A 17,240-nucleotide genomic window follows, 5' to 3' on the forward strand; every position below is an offset into this window, starting at 1 on the left:
ATGACAAGTGAAGCACAACAAATGCAACTTGCATAACAGCAGAAATCAGGTAATAGCAAAGCTTGAATCATTTCTTTAAAGTCAGTTGTCAAACAGCCATGAGGAAGAAATGGACAGGATACTAGCCAACATTCAGGGGAAGTGAATAAAATGGATTTCAGCGGTACAGCTGCTTGACATGGTGAAGGCAAGGACTCCTCTAACTGGGTGTCAAGATCTTTATCTGAACTGGAACTAAATATCAAGATTCACACATTTGTGCCATCTCTATTTTTGTTGAAAGGAATAATGTTTTTGGCACACGCAGAATAACAACCAGACAACATCAATTCAAAGATTTCAATCCAGATTTCTTCTATCTAAGGCTTAAGATCATCAGTGTAGAGAATGAAGGTGGTCTTTTCTTCACACATGCATCAATGTGGGAAGCAGCTGCTAATATTTGTTCTTTTTACTTGAGAGTTTGTGTCTTCACACTTTTGTATATTAATTTCAAAGTCAGATACAAAACACAAGTAATAAATGACACAAAGAACATAAAGATTTATAGTGGCCCACAACCAAACATGAGTTCTTAATCCACTCCCAAAGTGTTTGTACCTCAGAATTAATTCTTTATATTTGGGAATCAAACTGTATCTATAGCAAATTGTCACAAAACTCAATTACAGTGCTGCCCACACAGGAACTTATTCTACTCAATTGACCACAATAACCAATTTACAATACACACCGCCTCACTAGATTTAGAAAACACTAGACTCTGAAGCCTAGACCCAAAAAGGAATTTTCTAGTAGCTAACTAAGCATTTTTGCCTAAACCCATAACGGGATTTATCAACAGCTCACTAAGCACTCTTGCCTAGACCCATAAAAAGATTTTCAGTAACATTAGCCCACACAGGTACACTTGCCTAGACCCATAAAAGGATTTTCAGCAGCTCTTATCTGCTGAAGGACTTACAACTCTCATAGTGATAGCAAAAGTTTTACAACCTATACCACCTATACCCTTAATAAAATATCAACAACCAACTAAGCAACACAATTTAGACTCAGAAAAGTATCAGCAACTAATCCTCAACCACAAAAGTTTCTCTCAATAATTGAGATGTCAACAAAAGCTTTACTAAAGTTTGCAAGGGTTACTTGCTTACGATTTAGTCCTTTACAAAAGCCTCTTAATCAGGCAAATTTTACAATACAAGCATAAAATAGATAAGGACAACCAATCTATATGCCTATACTATGTAATAGTAGCTCAATAAGTCCTTAATGACATGATTTCGAAATGAAAGTTTGAAATAAAACTTGGGTTGGTCTTTCAAATAAGGAGACACTTAAAAGCAGCACAAATCAAATATGGATTTCAAAATTTAATCCTATAAGTAATTATTTGAACAATTTTGAAAATTTCAAGTTAGAAGATCTTTAATTCAGATTTACTCGACCAAGTGTATTCAATTGGTTTCAAAATAAGAGCATATATAAGCACTTGGATTTTTGATTTCCCTAAATTGTTCTTATTATGCAAATACCACTTCAACTTCTCTTGCTAAAGTAAATAATAAGATTTCAAAAATAACGGTACACAACCTGTAGCAAGGATTAAACTAAACAAATAAAGATTTCAAAGTACTAACTTGGAAATACTTTGCTCATTGAAAGAGGGTTTCTCAAATCTTTAAATTTGGACTCCAAAAATCAGTTTCAAAATATAAACGAGCACAAGAATGGTCGCGGAAGACTTAGCAAGTATGGATGGCGATTTTCCAGAAAAATGGTATTCAGGTGAGCCTTCATCAAGACCTTTTCGGCACCTTCCAGATGGTATTGGGGACTCGTTTGCCAAGAATTGGTAAGCTGCTTCTCTCTACATGCCTTGCCCACATTCCATGGTGTCTTTGGCTGGAGAAAAACAATAGGAGGTTTAATCTCAAATTCAGAAACCTAGAAAGCACCATCTCTTGCGCAATAGGAATGATCTCCAACTAGTTGCATACTAGGAAGGAATTTGCCCCTCAAGCGGGAATATCCCTTCATTGGAATTAGAGTCTTCTGGTTCATATGGTGGGTCCTCAAAAGGTGCTGGCAAAGACCGAATGGTAGCCTCCCCCTAGCGACTGCATGAAGTTAAATTTTGATGGAAATACTTTGGGGTGCCTAGTACCAGCCAGTACAGGTGGTGTCTTCAGGAACCACATAGGTGAGACTATTCTCTCTTATGCGGGGCTGGTTGGTATTGCCGAATCCAACACCGCGGAAGTGGCTTCCCTTCTCCATGGGTAGGAAATTTTCAAGGACAGTCATCATAGAAACCTGATGATTGAAGGGGATTCTAAAGTTGTCATTAGTTGGTGCTCCATCACCGCCTCCCCCCATGGCGACATTGGCCCACCATTTCTTCCATAGCAGACATTGTATATTCTATTTCTTGTACATGGAGTCACATTCTTGGGTAAGTCAATTCCTTGGCTGATAGGCTAGCTAGATTTGGAACATCCCAGCAATCTCTCATTGTTTGGGACGGTTCCTCCCCCTTGTAATTTTACTCTTTTGAGCAATCCAACACTATTTAAAAAAAAGATATAAAGGTTTAAGTGTTTTCAAGTGACTAGGGGAATTTTTGTAATTGTCATTCAGAACTCTATAAAAACACTGGGGTTCAAGCTTGACCCCCACAGAGAGTCATTCTACAACTCTGATTTCTTTCTCTTTTCACTCCCTCTCTCTCCTTCTCGAAAACCCTAAAGTTCACTCTTTTACATACCATATGCTATAGATAGACCTAATAAAAGGAAATGCATCGAAGTTGACGACATGCGTGTTATTTTGATGAGTGTACATAATTATTGAAATCTCCACCATATGCACGTAATTATGTTGTATTCCATCGGGATATTTACATAATTGAGTGTTTCCGCTAAAATACATCAACGATTAAATTTATTCCAAAAGAAAGCAAATGAACAAGAAGAGGAGGCAGGAAACCAATATTTCTAGAAGAGAAAGATTTCACATAGAACCATCATGAAATCAGAAATTTTAGAAATTTAAATACTTTCAAAAAACATAAAAAGGACAAAAAATACCGAATCTGCAGCAGCCTGCAATGTGACATGGTCACCCCATTCAACTGCCCTATTCCATTTGCACAAAAAGGTTAAATTGTGATAAAGCAGCGCCATGTGGTAAGAAGAAGATAACACAGAAGAACGTACTTGGACATTTTCTTCAAATATTCACTATAAGCCATCGGAACATATCCTTCATATATATCTGGGTGAGCCTTAAGCTGGAATAGAAATTGTGAGATTTTGAATAAGCAATGCAGGTAATGAAACCTGAAAAATAGTTCACTAGCAACCTGATTAACAACTTGCTGCCTCACAAACTTGTGGTGCTCAGTAGTACCGTAAAATTGATCTGAAAGTGCTCGAAACTGAAAACAAAACAAAGCAATATGACAATTTGCACAAGAGTTTAAGGAACTCAACCTGATTACCACACAAAAGTCTTCTCAAGCAGACTAGGGGGCAAAAAATGAGAAAAGGATAAAAGAAAGCATAAAAAAACATTGCATGCTTTGCCATGACCATCAAATAATAATGTCTTCAAAACATCCAAAGACAGGGTAAACTAGTCATTTAATGCCTTATTTGTAATAAAAGATACGTATCTGCTTGAGGAGACCTAATTTAAGTACATTCAGTCCAATTTACCCTCTGTATTTGTAGCACTTCATTTTTTGTCCATGACAAGGTTATCTTGTTTAATATTCTTCATGCAAATGAGTATGTGTACGGTAGCAATGTTATAAGGTATCTCAGCTAATAACCATAGCATTCTACCAAGCCTAAAGCAACGTAACACTACCTCATAAAAAAATTCTCAATTTCAAACAGCTACCCAGAGGAATAGAGCATAGGCACAACAACTAAACGGTAAAACTTTTTACCCAGTGACATGGTTGTCTTGTTTAATTTTGTTGATCCAAATTAGCATGCATATGGATTCCAGCATATAAGATTATCTTTTAGTAGAATCAGGACTGTTATCCTCTGCCACATTTATGGTTTGACTCAACCTAATGCTCTTTTACCCCTTAAATCAATTCAATCCCTTGCAATATACTGCCACCTGCACAATTGCAAGATACAATAACTAACCATGTCTAAAACCAGGATGACTAACACACCAGTTTCAGAAGAGAACATAGGGCATCAGAGGACAGTCTAAATTATCAACCCTGTCAGAATGAATTCTACTTAAAAACATACAAGTGAGATAATTTCTTAAAGTCCAAGACATGTCAGAGGCATGGAAACAGCTGAAAGGCCTAGTTAACACTTTTAACTGCCATCAAGTTTAGGGTTTAGGGATGCCTCCTCCCCACGGACAATACTATTTGCTTCGGGGTTGGTACTATGGATCAGATCAGAAAACTGCATGCTGTTCTGAGATTTGAATTGGCTTCTGGTCAGAACATAAACTAGAGTAAAACCACTCTTCTTGGCTACCACATTGATCCAGCTGGGCTTCGGGATATGACGAACTACTTGGGATGCTCTGTGGAAAATATGCCAGCTACATATCTTAGGCTCCCACTTTTTGATTCTTGGCCCTTGGCATCACTATGGTCCCCCCTCATTGAGAAAATTGAAAAGAGGCTAGCCACTTGGAGGGGTAAGCTCTTATCTACAACGGGGCCGCCAAATTGTCTCACTCTCCTCAAGTCTTGTCTGGCAGGGCCGCCAAATTATCTGTTATCATTCATGCACTGTCCGGCCTCTGTTTGCTCCAAAATTGACGCCATCCGTCGGCAATTTCTTTGGCGAGGATCAGAAGACACCTTCAGATACCATTTGGTTAGTTGGAAGGATATTTGCATGCCTCATAATAAAGAAGGATTGGGCATCCGGCCTACAAGGGAAATGAACAAAGCTCTTATGCTCAAATGGATTTGGAATTTCAACAACAAGCATAACAGTTTATGGAGGAATATGGTTAAATTCTACCTTCAATTTTGGGGTGCCTAGTGGAGAGAGGGTGATGCCGCTCGCCTCCTATCCCAGATATGGAAATCAATTTTCAAGCTCCTTCCAATATTCAGAGATGCTACCTTGTTTCACACGGGCAATGGAAGGACCCTTCACTTCTGGTCGGATGAATGGTGTGGCCCCCAATCCCTCTTGGAGGACTTTCCGGGGCTGCATAGAGTGGCTAGAGACCTCTCTTGCTCTCTGGCTGATTCATGGAGTGATCAATCATGGAGTCTCCCGCTCCGATGAGGACTAAATGATGAGTAATCGTTGGTTTTTTGCTCTCCTTACCAAACTCAGCAATACTATTATCTGAGAGCATTCAATTGATAAGCTGATTTGGAAGCCTAACACTAATGGCCGATTCACAATTACTTTTGCTTACTCTCTTATCAGAAAGCAAGACTACAATATTCATGAGCACAAGGCAAATCTGACTTGGAAAATCTCAGCGCCCAACAAAATCAAATTTTTTGTATGGTCGGCCATCAGAGAACAGATTCTTACTTCTGACAACCTTCATAAAAGAGGCTTCACCGCCCTTGATCTTTCTTGTCCCCTCTGTGGTGAGTGCGATGAGACAGTCCAGCATGTCCTCTTACACTGTGGATTTTCGTGGCAAGTTTGGATGAAGATTTTTCAAAAGATTGGGCTCCAAGTGGGGCTACATCAGGACCTCTTCAACACTTTTGAGATGGTTCGAGAGATTCACCTTCCTCGGTTAGGTAAGTTAATTCTTTCGACTTGTCTTATGCATGTTTCATGGTGCATTTGGCGTAAGCGGAACAACCAGAGATTTAACTCCAAAGCTTGCACCCCGGATAACACGACTTCTCATGTCGTTGGCCTCATCTCGAGTTGGCTTCATACAAGGAAGGAATTTGCCGCTCTATCGGGTGTTTACCTTCAGGAAAACTGGAGCTTGATCGCCCATATACCTAGCTCCTGCAGAACTCCGAGTATGACCATCTGGGATCCTCCCCCTTGCGATTGCATTAAGCTCAATTTTGATGGTAGTGCTATTGGATATCCTGGGCCGGCAGTAGTAGGCAGTGTGTTTAGAGGTCACAATGGAGACCCTATTCTTTCTTATGCTGGTTCGGTGGGCATTGCCGATTCTAATACTGCTGAAGTTAGTGCTTTATTGTTCGACCTCCAAATCTTCAGAGATCGTCTCCATGGCAAGTTAATCATTGAAGGCGACTCGAAGACTGTTATTAGTTGGTGTTCCAAAGACAGCTCTCCCCTTGGTGCCACTGACCAATCACTGATAGTATTGCTGACATTGTATCTTCTATTCAATGTAATTGGATTCTCATTCCTAGATCAGCCAACTCTTTGGCTGATAAATTGGCAAAATTTGGAATTTCCCAACAATCTCTCATTGTTTGGGAAGGCTTCCCTCCTTTGTAAATTGCTCCTTTGAGTTTTTGTCTTAATTAAAATCAGCTTCATTTCAAAAAAAAAATAAAAAAAATGCCATCAAGTTACCTGAAACAATGAACCTTAAAATAATTGAATTGGGGTCACATATTCAGGCCAGATTACAAATATGATAAGTGGTTAAATCTGCATTGAGATAAATCAAGGGGTCAAATACTGCATCATCATTTTCTCAAAACACAAAATATTATCAGCTTTAAGCTTTAATGCAACATTGTAAGGACCAGACCAGCCATTAAACAAGTGGCAAATGGGATTCCAGTTCAACTGATGGCCCAACCATTTTCAACCACCAGTTGAACCAGTAAGTAAATAAACAGTTCCTAATAAATTTTCTATTTATATACAAAAAGACATTTTATTTCCTAATCATTACACTAGTTCTCGCACATGTTGGTGGTTGGAGACTTCCCTTTTCTTTAAGAGATGACATCAATTTGTAAAAGTCGTTGAGCTCCAACAATGCCAGACCAGTTGAACAAGCTGGTTCCTAGGTCGAGCAAATTCAGCCAACCAGGTTGGCTGGTATTCAGTGAAAAACAAGCCTGAGCACAGTAACTGGTCCCATTTCAGTTTGAACAACCAATTTGATCCGGTTCTTATAACAATGCTCGAGTTTCACAAAGATAGTAACCAGAGGTACAATAAATAACAACATAATTTACGAAGTTTATAATAGCATTCTTCCTGTCTTTTTTAAGAGTGGCAATTTTTATTTATTCCCAACAGATTAAGAGATAAAAAGGCACTCCAATCTTTCCATGGCCTCTATGAACAATTCCTTTCTTTATTTCTCTTAATTTTTTTCTCTCAGTACATTTCTCACCCTTTTGCCAAAAAAGGGCATTTCAATAAAACATAGAGCTAAAGAATGGATGAAAAAGGATGAGTAACTTATAATGCATACTGAAACAAGACACTAATCAGTAAGTAAGTTCTTTTTTCTGTTGTGGGCTCTTTTATGGACAGTTATGTTTGTTAGGGGACACAGCAGAAAGAGAGAGCGCCGGCAAAACTGGGAAGCCCTCAACCTGGACATGCCAGCAGCCATGATGACGGAAACCTACGTGATCATCTAATCCCTTGCCAGAGAACAGACACCACTAGCCAACATTCCAGGCTTGTGTTGTCACCTTAGATGAAGGCTGGGAGGTAGTCAGCAACAGAAAGTGAAGATCTGAACCAAAATACCCCCTTCATCCACTTCAGACACGGCAACATGAAGGCATTCATGGATGTGATCCCCTTCAGAGCAACTGAAGCAGTCAAAATCACCATCAAATCAACAAGCTACTTTGGGTTCATTAGACTTCCTCAACAAATCAACTACTGCTGCAGCTCCAAAACTCCTACAATGCTCGAAACAAGCTATGGACCGGCAACTCCATCTATCGATTCTGACCACAGAGACAACAAGCCATTGAAGTGGTGGAGACCAGTGACACCAGGCACATTGCCCACATTGTCCTATTCCCATCTGATAGCCTTGGCTTTGACAGTCCAAATGCCTTGATTCATTCATACAAATTCTTTACCGCTACCAACAAAGAAACTGACCCTCACCCACACCAACTCCAACCCATGAACCTCACTACCCTTCTGGTTAAAACAATTTGTACACGCTAAACGGAGATCTTCCCTCCAACACCTTGTTGTGGAGGTCAGCCCACCCCAATAGGTTGTATTTCTCACTGATTTATTGAATATTCACACACTTTCCTTCACAAAAAGAAGGATTTTGGCATTTTAATTCTTGCAAAATTACAATTGATGGGCTACTCCTAGAAAGGAGATTGCACACAGTGACACGCATCCTAGGAGAACCAATCCCTCGTACATTCCATGAGATTAGAATAATTTCTTTCCTTTTCTGTTAACTCCTGATGCGGGCTTGTTGCCCAGTAGGTCATCATCGTTGTTGCCACCAATAGAGGTGATAGTGCCGCCCACAAGCCCTCCGAACATGATGCCAAGCCAAAAAACGGATTGGCTGGTGTCGAGCCGAAGTAAGGTCTCCCCAGAATGGACGTTGCTAGGGTTGATGAAGAGCTGGGCTCAATTGAACCTCCGACAGTCGGTGGTACACTTGTCCAATTTGATAAGAGTACCGAAGTGGCGCTATCCTCCCAAAGCTCAGGTGGGAGACCCATAATTTGGATCCACTAACCGAGGCATCTTCGGTGCAAGGTGGAAGGCGGGGTTCTGATCCCGAACTGAGGAGATAGAAGCGGAGACTGGGAGCCAAGTCACAATCCATCGGTCTCCGATTGAACGGAAAGTGATTATCCACTCGCCCGGTCAAAGATAGGATCGGTGCTGTCAGGTTTGGAAGCAGTGAGGAGTATTCAGGATTGGGAGGTGGGCACTGGGGGGTGTAGGAAGTGTCGAATGGTTTGGATGAACTGGTTCCAGCCGAATCCGGTGTAGGTGGCCTCTGGTATGGCAATGCAGGTCATGGTGGTGTGATCCTTGTGTTGAGATATGCGGCATTCAGCACTTCCTCTCTGGCAGACAGTGCGGAAACTGAAGTACTAGGGGTCAGACCAGAGCTCCCTGGTTCGTGGTGGGGAGTCGTGGTCTACAGCCATGGCCACTGAGAACTACGAGAGGAAGGAAGCGTAGGCAGCCAAAGGGATGGTGATGAATGCCCTTCGATCTCCTGTCCTCGCTATCATTCGAATGCAGGGAGTGTCGCAGAGAGCCACTCGCGCGATCGACAGCGAGGTAGGGCCAAAAAGGAATTGGAAAGGAGCAGTGGAGGGTGTCGCAGATCCTCGGGGATGCTGCTGTCGATGATTCCGACGGTGAACAGTAGTCCAGTTGGTGTCGCCGTCGTCGTCTTTAGTCATCGGAACGTCGCTCTAGTTGCCAGGTCTGGAAGTCGTCTTTGCGGAGATGAGGTGAAATCGGAGCATAGGCAAGTCTTCGATCGTCGTCGGCTGCTGTCGTTGGCTCTGGCCAGCTGAGAGTCGGGTAAGGTCGCCGGATTCCTTCCTCGAGAACGGCAGTGGGGGAGACTGTGATGCCCGTCGCGATCGGAAGGAGTTTTTGATTGGGGATGACGATTGCCCCTCCCGCTCCGGCATCTCTCATTTCTCACTTTGGTCTCTCTACGCTCGATTCGCTCACGGCGGTCGACCGGCTCGTTGTGAGTCCCACGTCACGTCTATCATCTCGCAGCAAATAAAAATTGCCAGCCTGCTAGCCTCAATCAATCGTAGACATGAAATTCAAGAAGGTTACCAAGACTGGCAACGAAAATGATGTTACGGACTGGGCATTTGAATATCTAAAAACAAATGCACCGGAGTTGCTTCATTTGATTGATTGAAACATTACAGATTGAAGCTTGTCATATGTTGTTGAGATGATGACATCTCTTGTACCCTTTTTTGAAACTATGCTTTTGGTAAACATATGTAACTTTGTTTTTGTAAACAACATTGATCCGATGACAGAAATCCGTACTTAATAGTTGTTGATTTTCAGGATTCCATAAATTTAGCTCATAGAGAAAATTAGAGAGAGAAACTATTATATTACAATAATACCCTTGAACTTAGGGTTTAGGGTTTTAACCCTAGAAATTAACTTAATTACATTAATATTGTCCCTATGAGATGACTCTTTATTTACCATCCTGCCATCATTGTATATGGGCCTATGGGCCTTCCCTTTGATTTGTGGGCCTTGAGCCTGTCTTCTATATCTCTTGCTTACATGAGTCTTCCTTGGTCTTATGGGTTTGGGTCTATCTTCCAACACACTTGAATATGTGGGCCTTCCTTGTTATTGTGGGCTTGGGCCCTATCTTCCAACAGTACCTCTATAATAGGAAGGCAATTTTGGTGTGTTGAAGCTCCTTTTTTATATATACTTAATGTAAAAGAGTGAACTATTAAGGTCTTTGGAGAAACAGGGAGAGAGAGAAAAAAGAGGAGAAAAAACAAACCACTGAAAAGACTCTGTGTGGGGGTTGAACTCGACCCCTTGTGCTTTTATAGAGTTCTAAAATAAAAACTACAAAAATGCTCCTAGTCACGTAATACCACTTAAATCCTTGTATCTTCTACATATTTATTCAAATTACATGATAATTAAACTAGAGATAAAACTAAACATATAGAATAAGAAAGTGTAGCTGTTGGACTTCACAATAAGTGCAAAATGACGATATTACTCTTCAGTAGATTTTCTAACACTCCTCTTCAAGCTAGAGCATACCATAACTCCGAGTTTGCTACAGAATACTTCAAATCCACGTATGCCCAGTACCATAGTAAACATATCTCCAATCTGATCACAAGACCGTACATAGGGGTTCACAACTTCATTTTTCATTACAGAGTCTCGAATGAGTGACAACCTACTTCAATGTGTTTCGACTATTTGTGAAACACTAGGTTCCCTGTAATAAATACAGCAACTTGATTGTCACGGTACATGGCCATGGGCCCCTCCTATTGTAGTTTTAACTCTTTGACCACAAATCTTACCCACATCATTTCACTGACAGTGCTCTATATTCAACTTCAGCACTAGAATGAGCAACAACATTTTATTTCTTACTCTTCCGGCTAATTAGATTACCTCCTAGGAAGAGGCAATAACCAGTGGTAGATTTTCAGGTCAAGTCTATATCCAACATAATTAGCATCTAGAAGGCCTTCCTTTCCAATTTATCGTGATCGATTAGTTAACATGTTGGTTAACCGTATTCTGAAACACGAAAAAAAATCATTTACTTATCAAATTATCTATCGAGCCGCAACCAAAGACAAAAAAATCCACTATTTGTTTTACGTTGTTGATTTTCAGGACTCCATGAATTTAGCTCATGGAGAAAAAGGGAAAGAAACCCATTGGGAGAAAACTAGAGGAAGAAGAGTTATGGAATTGATTCTTCCTAAGCCTCCCCCTGAAGCTCTAATTACAGATTTATGAAACTATTATATTACAATAATACCCATGAACTTAGAGTTTAGGGTTTAGGGTTTTAACCCTGAAACTTTAACATAATTACATCAATGCCATCTCTATGAGATTACCTTTTATTTACCATCCTACCATCAATGTATGTAGGCCTATGGGCCTTGAGCCCATCTTCTATATCTCTTCTATATCCATCGGTCTTCTTTGGTCTTACGAGCTTGGCCCTATCTTCTAAAACTCCCCCTCAAGCTGGGAGTGAGAGAACAATATGTACTCCCAGATTGTTGCAAATGATGTATAAAATCATTTTTGTATAATGTGCCTTCATCTTCCAACACTCCCCCTCACGCTGGTGCTCTTGTTCATGAGGCCCAGCTGGTATAATATCTGTGAGAGTAAATCACTGCTAGCCGCTAAGACATTGCTGTGAAGTGTCCACCTCCACCATCGTGTCCCTCCGCAGGACAATGACTCTTAAGTGGTAGAGTAATATATGTTATTAATGGGTAAATAAGTTCCTCCGTCATGGACTTCCAACCACAAAAAATTAATATTTTTGACGAGGATGAAATTCCTCCGTCATGGACTTCAACCACAAAAAAATTGATATTTTTTACAGGGATAAAGTTCCTCCGTCATGGACTCCCAACCACAAATAAATTTGATATTTTTTACGGGATGACAATTAATAATGGTATGAGGCTACCTCTTTTTCAATAACAATGTCTCATCAAAAGAGACACAATAACAGCAGCTTAAATAGGTTTGACTTGGGCCCATTTAACACGACCCAAAATAATCCTTATAAAATGACCCATGAAATAATCCAATGCACATATCTAGACCAAATAATATGTTAACCAAGGAATAATCTATCAATTCTTCAAAAATAATAATCCAGCCAAAGAAAAATTTGTACCGAGTTGCGCCGAAATCTTGGGCACGTTTACCGAGGCAGAAAATAAGTGGCCCGAGTCAGGTTGACCCGGACCCGAGTTGACTCGGTCTGGAACAGAAGAGTGGTCGGCTGGGTTGCTTTGCCGGTCCGGGTTGCGGTAGAACTAGTGCTGGGTTAACTCGGCGCTGATTAATTAGGAAACATGAAATATTTGAACACCGTCGTCTTCCTCCCCTGCTTCTTTGGCGGAAACAGAGCTCGGTAGGAGGAAACTTTCCCACAGAGGCTCAACGGAGTTTCCGAAAAACAGCAACAAAGATTTCTGGAAGATGACTAGCAGCAAAAGTAAACTTTCCGACCGCAATAGTGCGTCCTTCTCGGCGCCGAAGGACTTTTGACGGAAACAGTCCAGAAACGGCAACAGCAATAGCGAAGATCATCCGAGGAAGCCAGCAAGGAGTTTCTGAAATCAGTAAGTCGTCGTACTCCTGACGCGGCAGCCAAGCTAGCTTTGAGATAGACTTTCCGAAAAATAGAGATCTCGGAGAAGCAAAAAATATTTCTGGATTACAAGCAATCACCGAGATACAGCAGCAATGGAGCTGCTGTAACCGCTGGAATGGCCTTCCCAAGGAGTACAAGCTCTATGCTCTCTGTGACGCAAAAGTGGCGCTTATTGTCTTCTCCAGCCGAGAACCAGAGAGCATGGACCAGAATGTTTCTGGATGCTGGCTTCCGCACAGAGTGGAGAGATGTCAGAAGACACCGGTTCTGGATGCCATGGAGAGAATGTTTCTGGATGCTGGCTTCCGCACAGAGTGGATGAAGGCAAGTTGAGACCAAGATAAGCAAAACGGTTCTCGCGCGATCCGACGCCGTTCCGGTGTTGGGTTCCGTTGCCATAGATCGAGTCACCGGACGATCTCCTCTGGCTTCCAGGTTGAACGACGACGAAGGGAGTGACTTAGGGTGCTTAGAACGACCAATGGTTGATAACTGTTGAGCTTTGGAAGAAGCTCCCCCCTTAGGCCTCGTGAGAGAGAACCCAATCGCATTTACAACTATCGATCTTCAACGACGTCCCTATAAAATATTAGGAACACACACTACAAAGGCCACGGTAAGGCCATAGTTTTGAAAGAAATTACATCAATACCACTTAATTGAAAAATTTGAAAATTGCATAAGTTACCCTCTACATCTACTAGCTACTCTAGATGCTATGGAGTCCATAACATCACCCTCCTCCTAGAGAAACAGCTTATCTTCAAGCTCAAATGTGGGGTAAAGGGCCCGGAATTCCTCGAGTGGTTTCCAGGAGGCTTCAAGCATATCTGTGTCAGCCCACTGGACTAAAAGCTCCCATGACTCCTGAACGCAACGAGCCTACAAGACTTGCGTTGGGGAAGGAAGAACATGACCATCATGCACTGGAGGCAAGGGCGTGTGCGGCATGGGTGAGTCTCCCCGAAATGGCTTCAAGAGAGATACATGGAAGACGTCATGTATTCTGGCGTCTCGTGGGAGCTGCACACGATATGCAACACTGCCAATACGAGCCAATACCTGGAAAGGGCCATAATATTTGGGAGAAAGTTTGTGCCTTTTTGCTGTTGTAAGTGAAAACTGACGGTAAGGCTGAAGTCTCAGCCAGACATAATCTCCCGGAGCAAAAGAAAGGTCCCTATGACGCTTGTCATAGTAATGTTACATAGTGTCCTGAGCTTTCTGCAAGTGAGCCTTGACCTGTGCAAGCATAGTATCCTGTTTGCCCAAAGCCTGGTTGATCAGTAGTACTCGAGACAAAGCAGGTTCATAAGATAGGATACGAGGAAGTTCACGCCCATAGACCACCCTGAATGGTGTGGTGCCCAGTGCTATATGGTAAGAGGTGTTATAACAATACTCTGCCCATGCTAACCAGCGTACCCAACGTTTGGGGTATCCCCTACGAAACACCTCAAATAGATCTCAAGAGTGAGGTTCACCACTTAAGTTTGGCCATCGGATTGAGGGTGGTAGGCTGAGGAGAAGGCCAATTTGGTACCCTGTAACTTGAAGAGTTCTTTCCAGAAGGTACTTGTGAATACCGCATCTCTGTCACTGGTGATGGACTCGGGTAAGCCATGTAGGCGTACAATCTGATCCAAGAAAATCTGAGCGACATGTGTAGCTGTATACGAATGCGCCAAGGGTAGGAAGTGTCCGTATTTGGAGAACCGATCCACCACGACCAGAATAATAGATTTGCCCGAAGAATTGGGAAGACCCTCGATAAAATCCATGGATATATCTGCCCATACCTAGGACGGCAGGTGAAGAGGTTGCAGCATGCCAGCTGAGTGTAGGGATTCCGCTTTGTTCCGTTGGCAAACTTGGCATGCAAATACATAGTCTGTGATCATATGCTTCATGCCCCTCTAATAGAAGTCCCTACTAATACGAAAAATAAGTTTTCTGCTAGCCCTCATGAGTACTATCATGCAAGGAAGAGCCAATGCTGCTGAGTAGAGTGGGCGTGTGCTGGAGAAAAATGCGTTTCTTATACAAGATGAGGTGGTCTTGAATTTCCCAATTGTTGTCCACAGTGCGTTGCTCAATCTTTTGGTACAATTCTATGAGCGCAGGATGGTTCTGAATTTCACCTCTGATGGAGTCGAGCAAAAGAACCCACGGTTGACTGATAGCATGCAATTGAGGTTCCAACAAATCCCTACATGATAGTGCATCCGCGCCCCAGTTAAGGTGGCCTGGTTTGTACTCCACCTTGAAATCAAACCCCATCAGTTTACTCAGCCAATGTTGCTAGGGGGAAGTAGTGATACGTTGCTCCAGCAAGTATTTCAAACTGCAATGGTCTGTTCGAATCACAAAGTGTCTACCCCAAAGTTAGGGTCTCCAATGCTGAATGGCTTTGGCTAAGCTCATGAGTTCCCTTTCATATGCAGCTAATTTGTGGTGGTGTGGGGCTAGGTGGCGGCTGAAGTATGCTATGGGGTGACCGTACTGCTGTAATACTATGCCAATGCCCCCACCGGAAGCATCACATTCAATAATGAACGGGTCTTCAAAATTTGGGAGTTGGAGAACCGGTGCAGAAGCTAAGGACTGTTTCAGCTGCTGAAATGATGAATCTGCTATCTCCGTCCATGTGAAAGCATTCCGCTTGAGTAAGTTTGTAAGCGGCGCTGCAATCTGGCCATAGTCACGAATAAACTTTCTGTAATAGCCGGCCAGGCCTAGAAACCCTATTAAAGCCATGACCAAATGTGTTGTCTGTATTTTGCTCATATCCACTTTAACCCCGAAGGTGGAGATGACATGACCCAAATAAGCGACCTCTGAGGTACCCATCTCACATTTGGATTTATTCAGGAATAAATGGTGGGAGTGCAAGAGGTGGAATACCTGACGCAAGTGCTGAATGTGGTCTTCCCAATTCTGGCTATAGATTAAGATATCATCAAAGAATACGAGAACATATTTGCGTAAGAATGGGCGAAATACCTCATTCATGAGTGCCTAGAAGTAGACGGCGCGTTGGAAAGACCAAAAGGCATCACCAAGAATTTAAAATGACCATTGTGTGTACGGAAAGCGGTTTTCTCCACATCGTCAGGGTGGACCCAAATTTGATGGTAGCCTGATTTCAAGTCCAGCTTCGTAAATAATGTTGCTCCATGTAGTTCATCCAACAGGTTCTTCCACTACCGGTATGGGAAATTTATCCTTTACTGTATGAGCGTTGAGCTCCCTGTAGTTTACACTGAACCGCCAAGAATTGTCATGTTTTTTTACCAACAGCACTGGCGAAGAGAATGGCGAGTGACTGGGCTGAATAATGCCTTGAGCTAACATGAGCTGACACTGGCGCTCTATCTCGTCTTTCTGCAAATGTGCGTAGCAGTATGGGCGTACCACTACTGGCTCGGTGCCCAACTTTAACCGAATACGACGATCACAAGCCCGTATCAGTGGAAGGGCAGCAGGTTGCTGAAATAAGTTAGTGAATTCAGCCAAGAGCGAGGTGAGCTAACTGCCATCAGAGTACAAAACTTGGAGATTTTGGAGAGTACACTGTAATGGGGCATGAGTACCATGTAGGGTGAGCTGTTGATGGTTATTTTGTGAGACTCATAGTAAGAGACTTGAAATCCCATAAAATCGGACCCAACTGCTGCAGCCATTTAATCCCCAGTACCAAATCAAACCCCAGCAAGTGGAATGATAAAAAAATCTGCTTCAAAGGTGTGGCCTTCAATAACGAATGTGAATGCTTAACATAACCCCATGCTGGTAACTTTTTCCCCATTAGCTACAGAGACGGAAATGCCAGGATTGTGCTAAAGTGGCAAGCCCAGTTGTTGTGCTGTGTTAAGTTCCTAGCCAATACATCCCAACAGACCGACTTGTTTGAAGCGGAAGGCATAGGTACTTAACCCAGGACCATAACATTACACCCCACCTTCGCGAGCCGACGACCACGGAGGCGCAACAACACTAGCCCAACCGCAGTGACATTAGCCCAACGGCAATAATACCTAAATGCGACCTACCAGTAATTTTAATCCAGCCTCTGCGACCTACTAGTAATTTTAATCCAACCTTTGCGCGCCCCGGGACTCGAACTCGCAACGTGGGAGCCCGCTCTGATACCAAATGTTAAGCACCTAGCCAATACATCCCAAAAGAACGACCTGTTAGGAGCGGAAGGCATAGGTACTTAACCCAAGACCATAACGTGCTACTGGTTGGCTGAGGAAATTGTGCGTGCTTTCCGAGTCGACCAGTGCCAGTAACATGAGATTTTGAATGCCAGCGTAGACCTGCATAGTATTTGTGTTGTGTAACCCCGTCATGGCATGGAGGGAAATGGTTGGCTCTTCCACTTCCGTGTCGACCTCTTCCTCTACTGGGGTGCTGTC

General features: G+C 42.5%; 1 protein-coding gene across 3 annotated transcripts in view; it reads right to left on the reverse strand.

Annotated features, from left to right (window-relative positions):
• LOC137938947 (OVARIAN TUMOR DOMAIN-containing deubiquitinating enzyme 12-like) overlaps nt 1-17,240 on the reverse strand; it is a 57,528-nt gene that overhangs the window by 1,678 nt on the left and 38,610 nt on the right. For all 3 annotated transcript variants that reach the window (XM_068784072.1, XM_068784071.1, XM_068784073.1), the window contains 3 exons: nt 3,368-3,442; nt 3,222-3,295; nt 3,093-3,141 (listed from right to left, as the gene is read on the reverse strand). In XM_068784072.1, coding sequence (XP_068640173.1) covers nt 3,093-3,141; nt 3,222-3,295; nt 3,368-3,442 — 198 coding nt within the window. The remainder of the gene's footprint in view (nt 1-3,092; nt 3,142-3,221; nt 3,296-3,367; nt 3,443-17,240) is intronic.

The sequence above is a fragment of the Aristolochia californica genome, unplaced genomic scaffold (assembly GCF_029961685.1).
Source record: "Aristolochia californica isolate CCGP_79_NKW_82.1479 unplaced genomic scaffold, dmAriCali1.0.hap1 SCAF_8, whole genome shotgun sequence".
NCBI classification, from domain to species: Eukaryota; Viridiplantae; Streptophyta; class Magnoliopsida; order Piperales; family Aristolochiaceae; genus Aristolochia; species Aristolochia californica.